Source organism: Simochromis diagramma, unplaced genomic scaffold, assembly GCF_900408965.1.
Source record: "Simochromis diagramma unplaced genomic scaffold, fSimDia1.1 OVJJ01000571.1, whole genome shotgun sequence".
Classification (NCBI taxonomy): Eukaryota; Metazoa; Chordata; class Actinopteri; order Cichliformes; family Cichlidae; genus Simochromis; species Simochromis diagramma.
This window is the reverse complement of record NW_024386885.1, coordinates 4,303,154-4,317,058: the sequence shown is the minus strand read 5'-3', so window position 1 is coordinate 4,317,058 and position 13,905 is coordinate 4,303,154. Positions and strand designations below refer to the sequence as shown.

The window sequence follows — 13,905 nt, the reverse complement described above, 5'->3', positions numbered from 1 at the left end:
CATTATTGTCATTTCATTGACCCATTTATTGAAACTGGTGAGGTTATATTAAAGTCTGTATTTCAGGTGTTAGCATAAGCACATAATCTTTCATTGCAGGTGCAACTGTAATCATGTTATACACATATTGCATAATTAATGGTTTGAAGCTACGGGCAGCGCGATGTCTGGCCGATCAATGGAGCAAAGTTCAGCTATTGAAAGGTTGCCTACACGTTTACAGTATAATTTCCTACATATTGCCTGTGTGCATTCAGCAGGCTGCACTGGAGTTTGCCTGGTAACAGATGACGTAGAGGGAGGTCATGCACTTAGATTAACGACACAGACACATAACCTGTCTGGGTAAACTGATTGCAACTGTTGTCTAAGTCTGGAAAAGTGTAATAACAGGAAGCATCTGGAGGAACAGAGGAAGTAGCGGTTCCTTTTTAGAATATGTCCTCGCTGGAGTTACTGGTCATCATAAGTATAAATATCACACCCACCTATTGTAAGGCGGGAGATGGAGCCTGATGTTTTGCAGAGCCCATTTTCACCACATATATGTGTTTTAATAAAATCATTTGTGTTGACGGGGTCGTATGTCTCTTCCTCAAAATTCGAACCGCGACACTCTGTAGCTGATATGCTTTAGCATATCATTTTACGTCGACTAGACATTAGTAATTAATTTTCTTTGTTTCTGTCCGAAGTCGAGGCAGTGCTGTGAGGTTTTAACCGTCCCGTGGAGCAGAAGGGCAGAAACTCGGCGGAGCTTGATTTTCCATGCTAATACAGATTATATGAACAGAACCTGCCGTTCCTTCTGATGTTTTGGGTCTTCACTAGAATTCACCAGTGTCCATGTCTCAGTTTGTTGGATCTGCAGTTACCCACAGCTGGTGGCACGACACAGCTGAATGACATGTGTCTTTTGAGGGACTGGACACATTTTAAGGCCTTTCATGACTTTCATTAATGACTGTTTTAAAGATGGCCCATGGTGGACAGCTGAGTCTGAAACCTGGTGTGAGGAAGTGTGAGTGTGCGTTCACTTTTGTGACCTTGTCTCCATCAGTCTGATAACGTAGCAGCAGTTGTGATTAACTGCTGCTGTTTCTTCTCTCTCCGTCGGATTAAACTCGGTGCACAGAAAACTGAAACTGAACGGTGAGAGCAGCAGCAGCCTTATCCTGAGGCGCTGGCTTCAGCTGCTGTGGACATGTGGCCTGACTGGTCACTGTTACTGGGAGGTCGAGTGGAGAGGAGATGAGCCCCACTCTAAATATTAAATCATCGATTTATCCAAATCCATCTTTTAAATTATTATTCTAATATGGGGTTTTTCTGTGATTTTCAGTGATATATTAGCTTTTAGAATAGAAAGAATTCAACATTATTGTCATTGCACATGTCACAAGTACAAGGCAACGAAATGCAGTTTGTATTCAATTCAATTCAATTCGATTTTATTTATATAGCGCCAAATCACAACATAAGTCGCCTCAAGGCGCTTCATAGATACAGAGAAAAACCCAACAATCATATGACCCCCTATGAGCAAGCACTTTGGCGACAGTGGGAAGGAAAAACTCCCTTTTAACAGGAAGAAACCTCCAGCAGAACCAGGCTCAGGGAGGGGCGGGGCCATCTGCTGTGATTGGTGAGAGAAGGAAGACAGGATAAAGACATGCTGTGGAAGAGAGACAGAGGTTAATAACAGATATGATTCAATGCAGAGAGGTCTGTTAACACATAGTGAGTGAGAAAGGTGACTGGAAAGGAAAAACTCAATGCATCATGGGAATCCCCGGCAGCCTACGTCTATTGCAGCATAACTAAGGGAGGATTCAGGGTCACCTGGTCCAGCCCTAACTATATGCTTTAGCATAAAGGAAAGTTTTAAGCCTAATCTTGAAAGTAGAGATAGTGTCTGTCTCCTGAATCCAAACTGGAAGCTGGTTCCACAGAAGAGGGGCCTGAAAACTGAAGGCTCTGCCTCCCATTCTACTTTTAAATACTCTAGGAACAACAAGTAGGCCTGCAGAGCGAGAGCGAAGCGCTCTAATAGGGTGATATGGTACTACAAGGTCATTAAGATAAGATGGGGCCTGATTATTTAAGACCTTGTATGTGAGGAGCAGGATTTTGAATCCTGGATTTAACAGGAAGCCAATGAAGGGAAGCCAAAACAGGAGAAATATGCTCTCTCTTTCTAGTCCCTGTCAGGACTCTTGCTGCAGCATTTTGGATTAACTGAAGGCTTTTCAGGGAGTTTTTAGGACTTCCTGATAATAATGAATTACAGTAGTCCAGCCTGGAAGTAATAAATGCATGAACTAGTTTTTCAGCGTCACTCTGAGACAGGATATTTCTAACTTTAGAGATGTTGCACAAATGGAAGAAAGCAGTCTTACATATTTGTTTAATAGGTGCGTTGAAGGACGTGTCCTGGTCAAAAATGACTCCAAGGTTCCTCACAGCATTACTGGAGGCCAAGGTAATGCCATCCAGAGGAAGAATCTGCTTAGATACCATATTTCTAAGCTTTTCAGGGCCGAGTACAATAACCTCAGTTTGATCTGAATTAATAAGCAGAAAGTTAGCGGCCATCCAGGTCTTTATGTCTTTAAGACATTCCTGCAGTTTAACACAGTTTGGCATCTCTGCGTGAGTAATATGTAGATTTTTACATTAGATAATTCTTATTCTAATTCCTTTAGAATAAGAGAAGAAAGAGAAACCGAAAAATAGATTTAAAGTTAAAGAGGTACCTACATAGGGATTGTATGTCATAACGTAAGTATCTACACAGATATGTACCAGTTATAAACAAGTTATATATGCCATATAAAAGAGCAGGAGCAATGTGATCGGTGGTAGTGCACATTGAGTAAGAGGAAGGACTAGAAGTAGGAATGTTGGCTGCATTATGCTACAATAAATACGTTCATAAACAGAGGTTAAATGTCCATAAATCGTCATGAACCAAGGCGCACACACACTGTGGGGACCCAAAAGCAGACTCAATACGAATTTTTTCTGGAACTGTGTACAGATTTATTAATTTAACAGAGAAGATCAGGAACAACCGGGGAGACGAGAATCTAACTTAATGCCGAAGAAACCGGGAACAGAAACGCCCCGGGAAGCCTTGATCGGGACCGTGGGGAGCTGCAAGAGAAAGGGCAACAATTACTCGTGTGCAGGGCTGCAGAGAGTCACAACTACTCAAGAGTTAGAATATTGAGGCTTACAGAGTGAGACCGTGGGACTCGGACAGGAGGGTGTCCGTGGGAGAAATTCTAAGTGAGAAAAGTTTACATAAATTCATGTTGGCAATAAAAGAGCAGGGGCAGAAGGGTCTACAGGTCAATGAAACTGACGATACTGCTTTGTGCTTGTTTTCATGTTACTCCACAAGGTCAGTGAAAGAACAAAGGTGCTAACCCCTGGACCAAAAGCAAATGGTCCAAGTGGGCGAGCTGCTGATTTTCAGATGGCAGGTCTACATCTAGAAGCACAAACACCAACAACCAAAGTGAAGCATTAACACAAAACTGTCAAACAGGATCCACACATCCTGCCACAAATACATGCAAGACAACTAAATTGGTCCACAGAATAGATGTAAACTGACTGAACTACGACACAAATCAGACAAAAACAGATGCAGCATGATCACAAACAGACACATGTTGGCTACATGTTGATGCAAAATGACTGAAATCACACGTGCAACACTTCCTACATATTTGACAACAGAAGAAAAACACAAACAAAGTTGGCATGTATTTTCATTTAGATTTCTTTTTTTATTTCATGCCGAATTAGATATTTTAAAAATCAAGCGCCAAATCACAAAGTCTCCTCCCTGTTTGTACTGTAAGGTCAAAACCCTACAGTACTACAGAGAACCCCAACAATCAAATGATTAAGTAAGAATGATTGAATGATTCTATACACACACAGACACAGGCTGTTTATTCAGTTTAAGAGGAACAAGTACTGATAAAAACATCGATCAGTACCGATCGATGTTTTTATCAGTAGGGGAGACCGGGGATAGTTGTAACGTGGGTCAGTTGTAACACTTCCAGTTTCTCCAATCAGGGCTAAGTTTCAAATGATGTGACTCATCCTGTGCATGCCCAACTCAGTTCTGCTATCACATGTGAAAAATCAGCACATTTTGTCAAACACAGACAATTTAACATGAAAAAAAGCAATTTGTATGCCAAAAAGTAAGTTTTTCTACTTTATTTCAATGTTTAATAGCATTATCTGCTTTGCAGTTAAACTCATCAAATTTAAACAAGTTGGGGCAACGACATCAGCAGAGAGAGGTTCACTGGTCGCTTTTGTATATGCGGTTAATGCCATTGGCAACACAATTCCTCCACTGTTTGTGTTCCCCACACATACATTATGCAGACCACTGTGTCAGAGATGGACCAGTAGGAAGTACTGGTAGTGGAAATAAATCAGGATGGGTGCAAGAAACAGATTTCCTCATCTTTCTGAAGCACTTTGCAAACCACACCAAGGTAAACCAGGATAAAAAGTAATGGAATTGCGATGCTGGTGAACAACTACATTTTTTCAGCTTCATTGTTATGTTCAAAATTGGTGCAAGAGTTGTAGGTTATAATGCCCACTGAGCCAATGAGGCCAAACTCAAGGAAGACCAACCAAAATTAATGAAATATTCAGTCGCAGAAAATTCCATAATTTGTCTTTTTTGGGGGGTTGGAATATGTTCAAAAGCTGGATTTCTGCATTCTGTCACACACACACACACACACACACACACACACACACACACACACAGCTACATAAATGGATCTCTGCACAACTCCTCCATCTAATGCGCAGCACACAGTGCAGCAGTCGCAGCCTGCAGCACGTCCTCCACAGTGGAAATAAGTTTCTCTGTAATCATCTGGATGCTTATAATTGATATATTTCTTTGTAAGTTTGTAATAAACTGTATTGTTTCATTAGTTCTGTGTGTTACTGTGTTTATTGGGGTGACTGTGACCACAACACTTCCTCTGGGATGACTAAAACATTCTGGTGGGGATAAAGGAAGCGTCGGTGACGTGTCCGTGACACAGCAGCGTGGGCAGATCTGAACTCTGATCTCGTCTGATGTTTACAGAAAGGCCTGATTCTGTCAGTCGTCTAACATGATGTGACTGTTGGTGATTCTCAGCCAATCGTCACCTTTCCCTGGAAACTCGGCTGATGGGTTTTGTACGGATTATTAACCCTCGGCCAGGATGCAAGGCTGCATTAAAGCTTGCTGATTAGAGGCGTGGCCTCTTTGACTGACGGGTGGATGCGACGCTGGCGGCTGCAGCTGCCCGCGGCCTGCCTGAACAGAACGATATTACAGCATTATAGCGAAGGAGCGATCCAGACGAACGACTGTGTTTTTAATCCTTTTAATCTCAGTTCTGTGAAACATCAATAATAAAACTTTTCCACGTTCGTGCTGCTGTCAGGATCCCGCTGCACACAAACATATTAACACAAAACCCGAGGGCAGTCCAGGAAGTAGATCCTGCGTGATCAGCGCCTGATGGACGTGGCTAACGCCTGGAGCTACAGCAGCTTCTGCTTCTTGCGAGCCTGAAACTGCTGCGTTTTGCTTTTGATGGATCTGACGAGCAGCGACAGACTCGGGTCCATCTGCGTCGTTGTCGCCCGAGCGTCAGACTCTGCTTCCCGACTTTTCCCGTCGCTCTCCGCCTGCGTGGGCGTGACCTCCCGAGCGCCCTCCAGGCGCCGCTGCTCCTCCTCCCGCCGGCGCTGCTTCTCGGCTACGATGCTCTGCGTGGCTTTGGTCTTCTTGTAGCTGGGGTGGGAGGGGTCCAGGTTGAAGAGATGGGAGGTGAACATGGCCTGGAAACGAGGGTCTTTAACGTCCACCTGCAGAGAGGGAGAGACGGGACATTTAGCTCCAGGTGTATCGTGAGGTCAGTTTCACGCACACCTGAGCCTGGATTGGCCCAGACGGGTCTGAAGGTCAGCGCCATCGTTTCCCACTGCGGTCACATCATGTGACCTGCTGCCATCAGCCAAACGATGCAGACCAACCAATCCTGCACAAACAGACTGAGGAGCAGCAGTTTGCCCCGAGCGTGACCTCCATCACCCCCACCCACCCAATGCTACATGCAGAATAACTCCATCACTGCACTCAAACTTAATCACTAAGGTTAATCATTTATTTATCACTGCTGTTATAGGGCTTTGGAGCGTGATGTCACGGAAGGGGGCCACGCCCCCTCCCGCCACGACAGCAGGCCAAACGAAGCGCACGGAGCGTCAGCTATGGTTCGTACGAGCTGTGTTGTCGGTTGCAACGTTAGATCACGCGATCGTGAAGGCAAGAAGCTGGAAAATCGCCTCTCTTTCCATCGTTTCCCCTCCTGGAGGCAACGGGAGTTCTCTCATGTATCCGATATTACTAAACGAAGACGTCAGGCTTGGATTGCAGCGCTCACACGAGCGGATATCGACTTCTCTGCCATCCCTCATTTTTTGTTGGTTTGCTCGCGGCATTTTCTTTCCGCTGACTTCTAAATAAATTCATATCTCTCTTAATAGGCTTTTAGTGTTATTTTGAATGTGCTGAGGTCATAGGTCATTAGATAAAACATCCTAATGTGGGATGCTGCAGAGCCACGTCATGTTGACGGAGTAGCTTATTATTATTTGGCATTATTGCAGGCAAACCAGCATATGAAACGCATGTAACAAATCCAGACTGGGCTCCAACGCTGCCCACGGGGCACGAGCGGTGTCGGACTGACCGGCACACAGCGCTGCTCGACGAGGTTGTGAAGGTGTGCTGTGTTTTGGTGAACATGTGCCCAGTGTGGTTGTCAAACCAGGGCCAATGACACTTGCTCTTGTTGAATATTCATAAAACTGCTGTGTTGCGTTTACAGTTCGTTGTAAATAATTGTACTTTCTGGAAAGTGGTTTCAGTAAAACAGAAAAGTATGTCCACATGTGCTTAGCAAGAACAGCTGGCATCGATCGTGGATCGTTCATCTAGAGCTGCTGAGGAGAAGTTAATGTTATGAGCGACCTCTGGCTGTATCCTGGTCACATGGTCAACGCACTCACAGCGTGGAGGCTTAAAAACGGCCAAATCTCGTACCCAACCGTGTGTGAATCAGATGTGCGCCGTGTATGCGCCGACTCCACGGACAAGGCACGCGAAAATATGGGGATAGGACAACGGCGGTAGGCTGCCCGGGTTTCCGCTCCACTGCCTTTTTTCAGACGGGTCCACATTACCGATGCACGCTGTTTCTTCCAGTTACCGTCTCTTGGCGTCCAGGCGCGATACAGCCCTTTGTCTTTTGCGCTGGTTTTAAGGTTCTGACGCTCCTGCTTCCAGCACAGTGTGTTTGTTTTGATTTGTGGCCTTCTGACATGGCGCCGCGATCCCACAATGCACTGCGGCGTGACGTCAACTCCAAAGCCCTATTGCCTGTAAAAGCAGGGAGCCTGAATGTTGCTGAACTTCTACTGTGGCCAACAGCGAGCCTGGATCACTGCATCTCATCAGCTCACAGCAGCACGTTGTTCGCTTTCATCTGAATCCTGTTCAGTTCAGGCAACCACAGAACCACAGAGGTCAAAGGTTAAGCTGGCGCCTCGCTACAGTTTTCAGCCAGCAGCCGTTGAGAGTATGCTCACCTGGAAGTGGTCGTCCTCCGGCAGCTCCTCCCCTTTCTTCAGCAGCTTCTTCCTCTTCTTCTTGCTCAGGTTCTGCTGCTCCACGATCTTGTCGTAGTTGAAGTGTTTGTGTTTGTCGTCGTCGTCCATCAGCAGAGCCATCTGAGCCTGGAAACACACACACGGTTTACGTGGGACAAGCCGAAACGATCAGATCCAGAACCGGCCCGGCCGAGCCGCGACCTCTGACCTTCTGTTTCTGCAGCTCCTCCTCCTCCTCGGCCGTCCGTCGCTCTTCCTCCTGCTTCTTCTTTTTCTTCCCTTTCTGTTTCTTCTCGTTTGGCCGAGACAAAATCGAGACCCTGAAAAACTCTGTTGGAGACACCAGCACAACAACACACACAAAAACAAGACCACAACACAACAACACACACAAACACACCCACACAGACACACACACACACACACCACACACACAAGACACACACACCAAACACACACACACAGAACACACCCAAACCACAACACACACACACACACACACACAACACACACAAAACACAACACACAAAACACAGACACACAGAACACAACACACACACACACACACACCAACACACAACACACAACACACACAGACACACACAACACACACAACACACACACACACACACACACACACACCAACCACACAGACACACAAACACAGCACCCGCACACCCACCACACACAACACACCAACACACAGCACACCGACAGCTCCATCGCGAAAGAAGAAGGGGTCGCTGAGGTCGACGTCTGAAGGAAGCTCGTCGTCGCTGAGCGCTCCCTCGCCCGCTCCCTGATGAGGAGAAACCATCAGACAGGTCGGTGACATCATCACACTTGGACATGATCGCCGTGAATACAAACGTCTCAGGCTCAGAGGCGTTCGTCAGTAGCCAATCAGGCTGCAGCCTCAGGATGATGTAAGCAACACGTGTTGGACTGAAACCAGAACAAACGGCGTCTGAACTGCTCCAATAACCTGCATTATCCGGGACCCGGACCCGGACCTCAGGGCTGGTTTATAATTACAGCTGATCACAGATAATCTGGCGCTCCTGCAGTGTTAGCCTCACTCGGCGAACTGCTGATGTTCGGTTTTCCAAAACTGATTCAGGAAATTGATCCGACATGTCAAAGTGAAAGCAGCAGCTCTCACAGCGGAGCATCGTGGACTCCACATCGAGTGATGTAAGAATGCTGCTACTAACGAAGGCTGGAACGTTCCATCCAACAAAGACGCCGTTTGCGTCTGCAAGCCACGCCCTCACCTGTTCACTCTCACACTTCTTCTGCTTCTTCTTCTCTCTCTTCTTCTGCAGGAACTCTTCCCAGGGCGTCAGCACGTCTTTGGCCTCCAGCTTCTTCTTCACCAGCTGCTCCGTCGTCTCCTTCAGGCCTGCGGCGTGGAGAAAAACACTTTTAAAACAAGCCCCGCCTTCAGGCCCGACCTCTCCTCGTGTTAAGAAAGCAGGAAGTGAGGCTGCGTGCTCGTACCTGGCACCCAGGTGACCTCCATCTCCATGTCTTTGTCCTCCTGCACCTTCTTCTCTTTCTCCTGGATGCCTTTCAGCAGCTCTCTGTACTTGGAGATCTGCTCCTCGCTCTTCTTCTTCTTCTCCTGCGCCTCCACGACGCGCTCGTCTGTCCGGCACAAACACAGCACACCTGCTCGGCGCCGCTTTCACATTTCAGCAGTCAGAAAACCGTCATGTTCTCGTGTTTCTCACCTGCCGCCGTCTTCACGTCCTCTTCAAAGGCTCCGTCACCACCACCTTCCTCCTCCTCTTCGCTGGAGGAGGCCAAGTAGGCTCTGAAGTCCATGTCCAGCAGCTCGTCTTTGTTGAACTTCCTGTTTAGGGCCGTCACGCGCTCGTGATCGGTTTCATCCCACGTCAGCTGCACCTGATTGGGTCGACACAAACACGTCACCGCCTGCTGCACGGAGCTCCTGCCCCGACGTCAGCTCTGAGTAACAAACTTCATTCGCACAGGTGAACCCGCCTGACATCATCACACCTGTAACGTCTGCCAACACTCTTCCTGTCGCCTCGGTTGGCGAGTGTCGGGGAAGCGCTTACCTTCGAGGTGGCGGTCGCAGACGAGGTGAAGAGCTTGGGCGTGTAGGCCGACAGGTTTACGTCCGTCGCCGCGTCTTTGGGCTCCTCGTCAAACTTCACGTCATCGGGAACGAAGCTGCTCGTGTAAGGAGAAGAAGACAAGCCGTGAGATCCTTTAACGAGCTTCTAAAGTCGATGATCGACATTGAAGCTGAACAACGTGACGCGTTTGGCTTTCATTAACAAGCTGGAACAAATCTGTGCAACTATTGGATGATTAACGCGCGCGTCATCATGGTGACCCTGCAGCGCGTGCACTCTGACCTTTGACTGAACTAAAGTTCATGGATGGAAGCTCAGCTGGGGGCCGGGAATGTTAAGTAAATACTCAGATCCTGGCTTCCCTGCAGACGTCCGATTCAGGAACGACTACATCTACAAACCTTCATTATGGAATAACTGAAGCTGGGAAAGCTGGAAGTTTATCAACAGGAACACATGAGTCACTTTAGTCTGCTCGGTGACACGCAGGTCCGAGCGCAGCTAACGTGAGCCTGACGTGCGCGCGTTTGCCGTTTGCTGACGTACCGCAGGTCGAGCACGGAGCAGCTGCTCTCGTACTCGTAGCCGTCGCACTCCTCGTAGATCTTCGCCGCCGTCTGGGCCGAGTCGCACTCCGCCACGGCGTAGAAATACTTCAGACGCTTGAACTGGTAGTCCCGCAGCTTCTCCCTGTAAACACTGAGAGCACACAACACCCATGACCGTCTGACAGGTCAGCAGGGAGCCCCGCCCACCTGTTACTGCACAGCGGTTTTTAAGTGTACACAGAATCACTGGTGTCCAAATGCAGCTTGTTTCAAAGCAATAAGGTTACAGTTACAGCCACTTCATTAGGTACACCTGTGCATCTGCTCGTTAATGCAAATACCTGATCAGCCAATCACAGGGCAGCAGCTCAGCGCATGCAGACATGCTGAAGTTTAAACTGAGGACCTGACTGATGAAGAAAGGAGGTTTCAGAGACCATGAACGTATCACGGTTGTGTTTCTGCTGATCTGCAGCGAGCAGCGGCTCCCTGGGTGAAACGCTAGCAGAGGCGCCGCTGTGATGGCGTGGAGCGCTGCTCCAGCAAAGCTCAGGTCATCTCAGACGGTTTCTAGAACACCACGATGAGTTTGCTGCACTCACTACAGCACCTGTGCGATGATGTCATGGTGATGTCACTCCAGCAGATGTTGAATCTGATGCATGAAGAATTAAGAGTGCAGGGTGTACCTAATGAAGTGGCCTGCATATTCATGTAATCCACCTTTTATTTTGAAAAGCCAACAAACGTCCCGCCGGTGCCGAACCGTCAGAGCCGACGCAGCCTCGTGACACAAACCTTCCCACGAGCTGCTCGACTAACAAAGTCTGGCTGAAAACTGCATCTAAATCCCGCCTCTCTGTGACATCATCATTACCTCTCCTCCTCCGTGTCGTCCTCCGAGTCGTCGGGCAGCGCCTTCAGCTCCATCGGTCCCTGACTCTCCTCCGCCTTCAGCCTCTCCTCCCCAAACTGTGACGGGTAGATCTGCAAGCATAACCCAGCACGCACTGTGCTGATCATCAGCACTTCCCGGCTCCGCCCACACACAGACAAACCCACGCAGGTCTCCTTACCTTCACAGAGAGCACGGCGCCGCCTTTGGGCGTGAAGGATTGGAGCAGAGCCAGCAGGTCTCGGGCCTTCAGCCGGTCCCAGTCCATGTTGCAGACGGCGAGCCGCGCCGACACCTGACGCGGTGAGATCGTGTTAGCAACGTTTCCCGGTGGCGCAGACTAACCTTTGACCTTCAGCCTTTACCGCACGCAGCATCACCTCGTCGCTCCGCGGCGCGTCTTTGCACAGCTCCCCCCAGTCGTGTTCGATCTCCTCTTCCTCTTTCCTCAGGATGGCGCCCACGTCGTCCTCGTCGTCTTCGTCCGAGCTCGTCTCGATGTTGCCCTTCCCCCGGGCCAGATCCGGCCCGCTGTCGCTGTCGTCCCCCGAATCCAGGCCCGACTCCTCTTCATCAGATCCACTCGCCTCGTCACTCTGCGCCGCCTCCTCCTCATCAGAGACGCTTAGGTCATCTTCATCCTCCTCTGCAGACCGCTGCTCGTCATCATCTTCATCACCTGCATCAGCATCGAACAGAAGAGAGACGGTCAAATCGTTTCTGACACGCTTACCTGAGCAGGGTCAAAGGTCACCTGGACACCCCTCAATCATCCACACAGTGTTGCTATGGTAACGGCGTGTTTTTACCGGAAGTTCATTAACATGAAAACATCTCCTGACCTTCCGAGAGACTCGCTGCTCCTTTAGGCTGCTCTGCTTTGGCGCCGCCAACGTCCTCCTTCTTCTTCTTCACCTCTGCTGCTTCCTCGCCCTCGCCAGCTTCCTCCTCCTCGGAGTCGGACAGTTTGTAGAAGCGCTTAAGGTCCTCAGCGGAGGTGTGGTTGATGGGCCGCCCTCGCTTGTCCACCGTGTACTTGACCTTGAAGCGCTTGTCGTGGAACATGGACTGAAAGCGTTTGTCGATCTTGACTTTGCGCTCCCTCTCTGGCATCTCCCAGAACCGCGGGTCCTTCTGGACCCGGAGGAAGCGCTCGTCCCCGTCTGGGCGTTTTTTGGACGACATGGCGGTAAAATCCCAGCGTCACCTGCAGAACAGAAACCAGTTAAAAACCACGTTTCACACCGAGCTGGTTTCTGCTCGGACGTCAAACCCAACCCCGAGCCTCGTGATGGACACACATTCAGGGTCATTCAGTAATCCTCATTACTACAATCACCGGCTCGTGCAGGACTCATGAGGTCGTAGAATTAAAAACGCTCACGTTTTAAAACATGATTTTAATGCCAACAACAATGACACGGAGCAAAGAAACGTGCAGTGGTGGACAACATGAACTCTGTGATGTCAGTGTGTACAGCGCCAGTCCTTCTTCTTCATGACCTCCGCTGGACTCGCTCCTGCCTCCTCCGAGCTCCAGGCCGACCACAGTTTGTCCCCAAACACCCACTCTGTCCCCCCGTGCAGGAGCAGTGTGGAGACAGTCTGTGCAGCAGGCCGGTCCAGTGGACGGAACGGCTGCCTCACAGCTCTGGGTTAGAACCTGCTGGTTGTCCCGGCTCCTGCCTGGGTTCCCTCTGAGTTCTCCAGCTTCCTGCTACATGCTGCGTTTACAGGTGCCGGCTGACAGACCGGCGACCTGCCCGGGTGGACCCGCCTCTCGCGGTGTGAGCGCTGGGACAGGCTTCCAGGCTGTGATCGTCCGAGGAGGCAGGAGCTGAGGTCCAGCTGAGGTCATGAGAGGTCAGCGGCGTGTAAACACGCCCTTTATTTCTCACTGTCATCACAGACGTGTGCGAACCGGTGATGACCTCACAGGTATCAGTGTCGTTGAGCCGCGATGAGCTCAGACTGCAGCGCCGAGACCGCTGTTATCGATCTCACCGTTATTATTGATTAGATGGTTGTTATCGATCTCACCGTTATTATTGATTAGATGGTTGTTATCGATCTCACCGTTATTATTGATCTGACGGTTTTGAATCGTTGTCTGTGCTCTTGTCTGTTTCATCCTCTGAAACTTTTGGAGGTTTTAAAGAGGATCAGGTTTGAAATCATGGCTCAGTTTGCGCCGCACACCTCAGCCTGGTTTTCTGTTTTCATGTTTACAACCTGGAGACACCGGAAATAGCTGAGAGCACAGGAAACACTTGAGAGGACCGGAAACAGCACGTCTACGCTAGAAACATCTGAAACACCTGAAACAACGCGAGCTTTAAATTAAACTTAGAAACTGGTGAAACTTTACCGACACAGTGTCCGCTCCTCCGCGATCTCACACACGTGTTTACCCAGCATGCAACGCTGTAGCATCATCTGCTCCGCTCCGCCCCTTTCTCTAAGGCGAGCGAAGTGGGACAAACAGGAGCGAAACGCGGTTTAAACACAGAGAGTGACGCAGCAAACAACAAACGCAAATTATTTTATTAATTTAATTATCACTGTATTGTTTATATATTATTTTATTTTTTATTTAATTTAAGTCATTTTATTTTGATCTTATTTTATTCAATTT

The 13,905-nt window shown here is 48.7% G+C and overlaps 1 protein-coding gene across 3 annotated transcripts; it reads right to left on the bottom strand.

Annotated features, from left to right (window-relative positions):
- Positions 1-5,099: 5,099 nt before the first annotated feature.
- Positions 5,100-13,733, bottom strand: esf1 (ESF1, nucleolar pre-rRNA processing protein, homolog (S. cerevisiae)). 3 transcript variants are annotated; one of them, XM_040033644.1, is made up of 14 exons: positions 13,639-13,733; positions 12,113-12,477; positions 11,651-11,949; positions 11,452-11,565; positions 11,253-11,362; positions 10,374-10,526; positions 9,807-9,921; positions 9,456-9,630; positions 9,223-9,369; positions 9,005-9,124; positions 8,441-8,505; positions 7,931-8,011; positions 7,702-7,848; positions 5,100-5,916 (listed from the first exon to the last, which is right to left on the bottom strand). In XM_040033644.1, the coding sequence occupies exons 2-14, from the start codon at positions 12,453-12,455 to the stop codon at positions 5,590-5,592; spliced, it is 2,196 nt and encodes a 731-aa protein (XP_039889578.1). In that variant the 5' UTR covers positions 12,456-12,477; positions 13,639-13,733; the 3' UTR covers positions 5,100-5,589. The 3 variants fall into 3 exon arrangements, with proteins under 3 accessions (XP_039889578.1, XP_039889577.1, XP_039889576.1); XM_040033643.1 differs by lacking the exons at positions 5,100-5,916; positions 7,702-7,848; positions 7,931-8,011; positions 8,441-8,505 and having other exon boundaries at positions 8,530-9,124; positions 13,643-13,662; XM_040033642.1 differs by lacking the exons at positions 5,100-5,916; positions 7,702-7,848; positions 7,931-8,011; positions 8,441-8,505; positions 13,639-13,733 and adding an exon at positions 13,347-13,631 and having other exon boundaries at positions 8,530-9,124.
- Between the last annotated feature and the right edge of the window lie 172 nt (positions 13,734-13,905).

Coding starts and splice junctions, on each gene's coding strand:
- esf1 (XM_040033644.1), bottom strand. CDS start 12,455: ATGTCGTCCAAAAAACGCCCAGACGGGGACGAGCGCTTCCTCCGGGTC. Junction 11,950..12,112: donor AGCAGCGAGTCTCTCGGAAG/GTCAGGAGATGT, acceptor ATGCTGATGCAG/GTGATGAAGATGATGACGAG. Junction 7,849..7,930: donor AGGAGCTGCAGAAACAGAAG/GTCAGAGGTCGC, acceptor GTGTGTTTCCAG/GCTCAGATGGCTCTGCTGAT.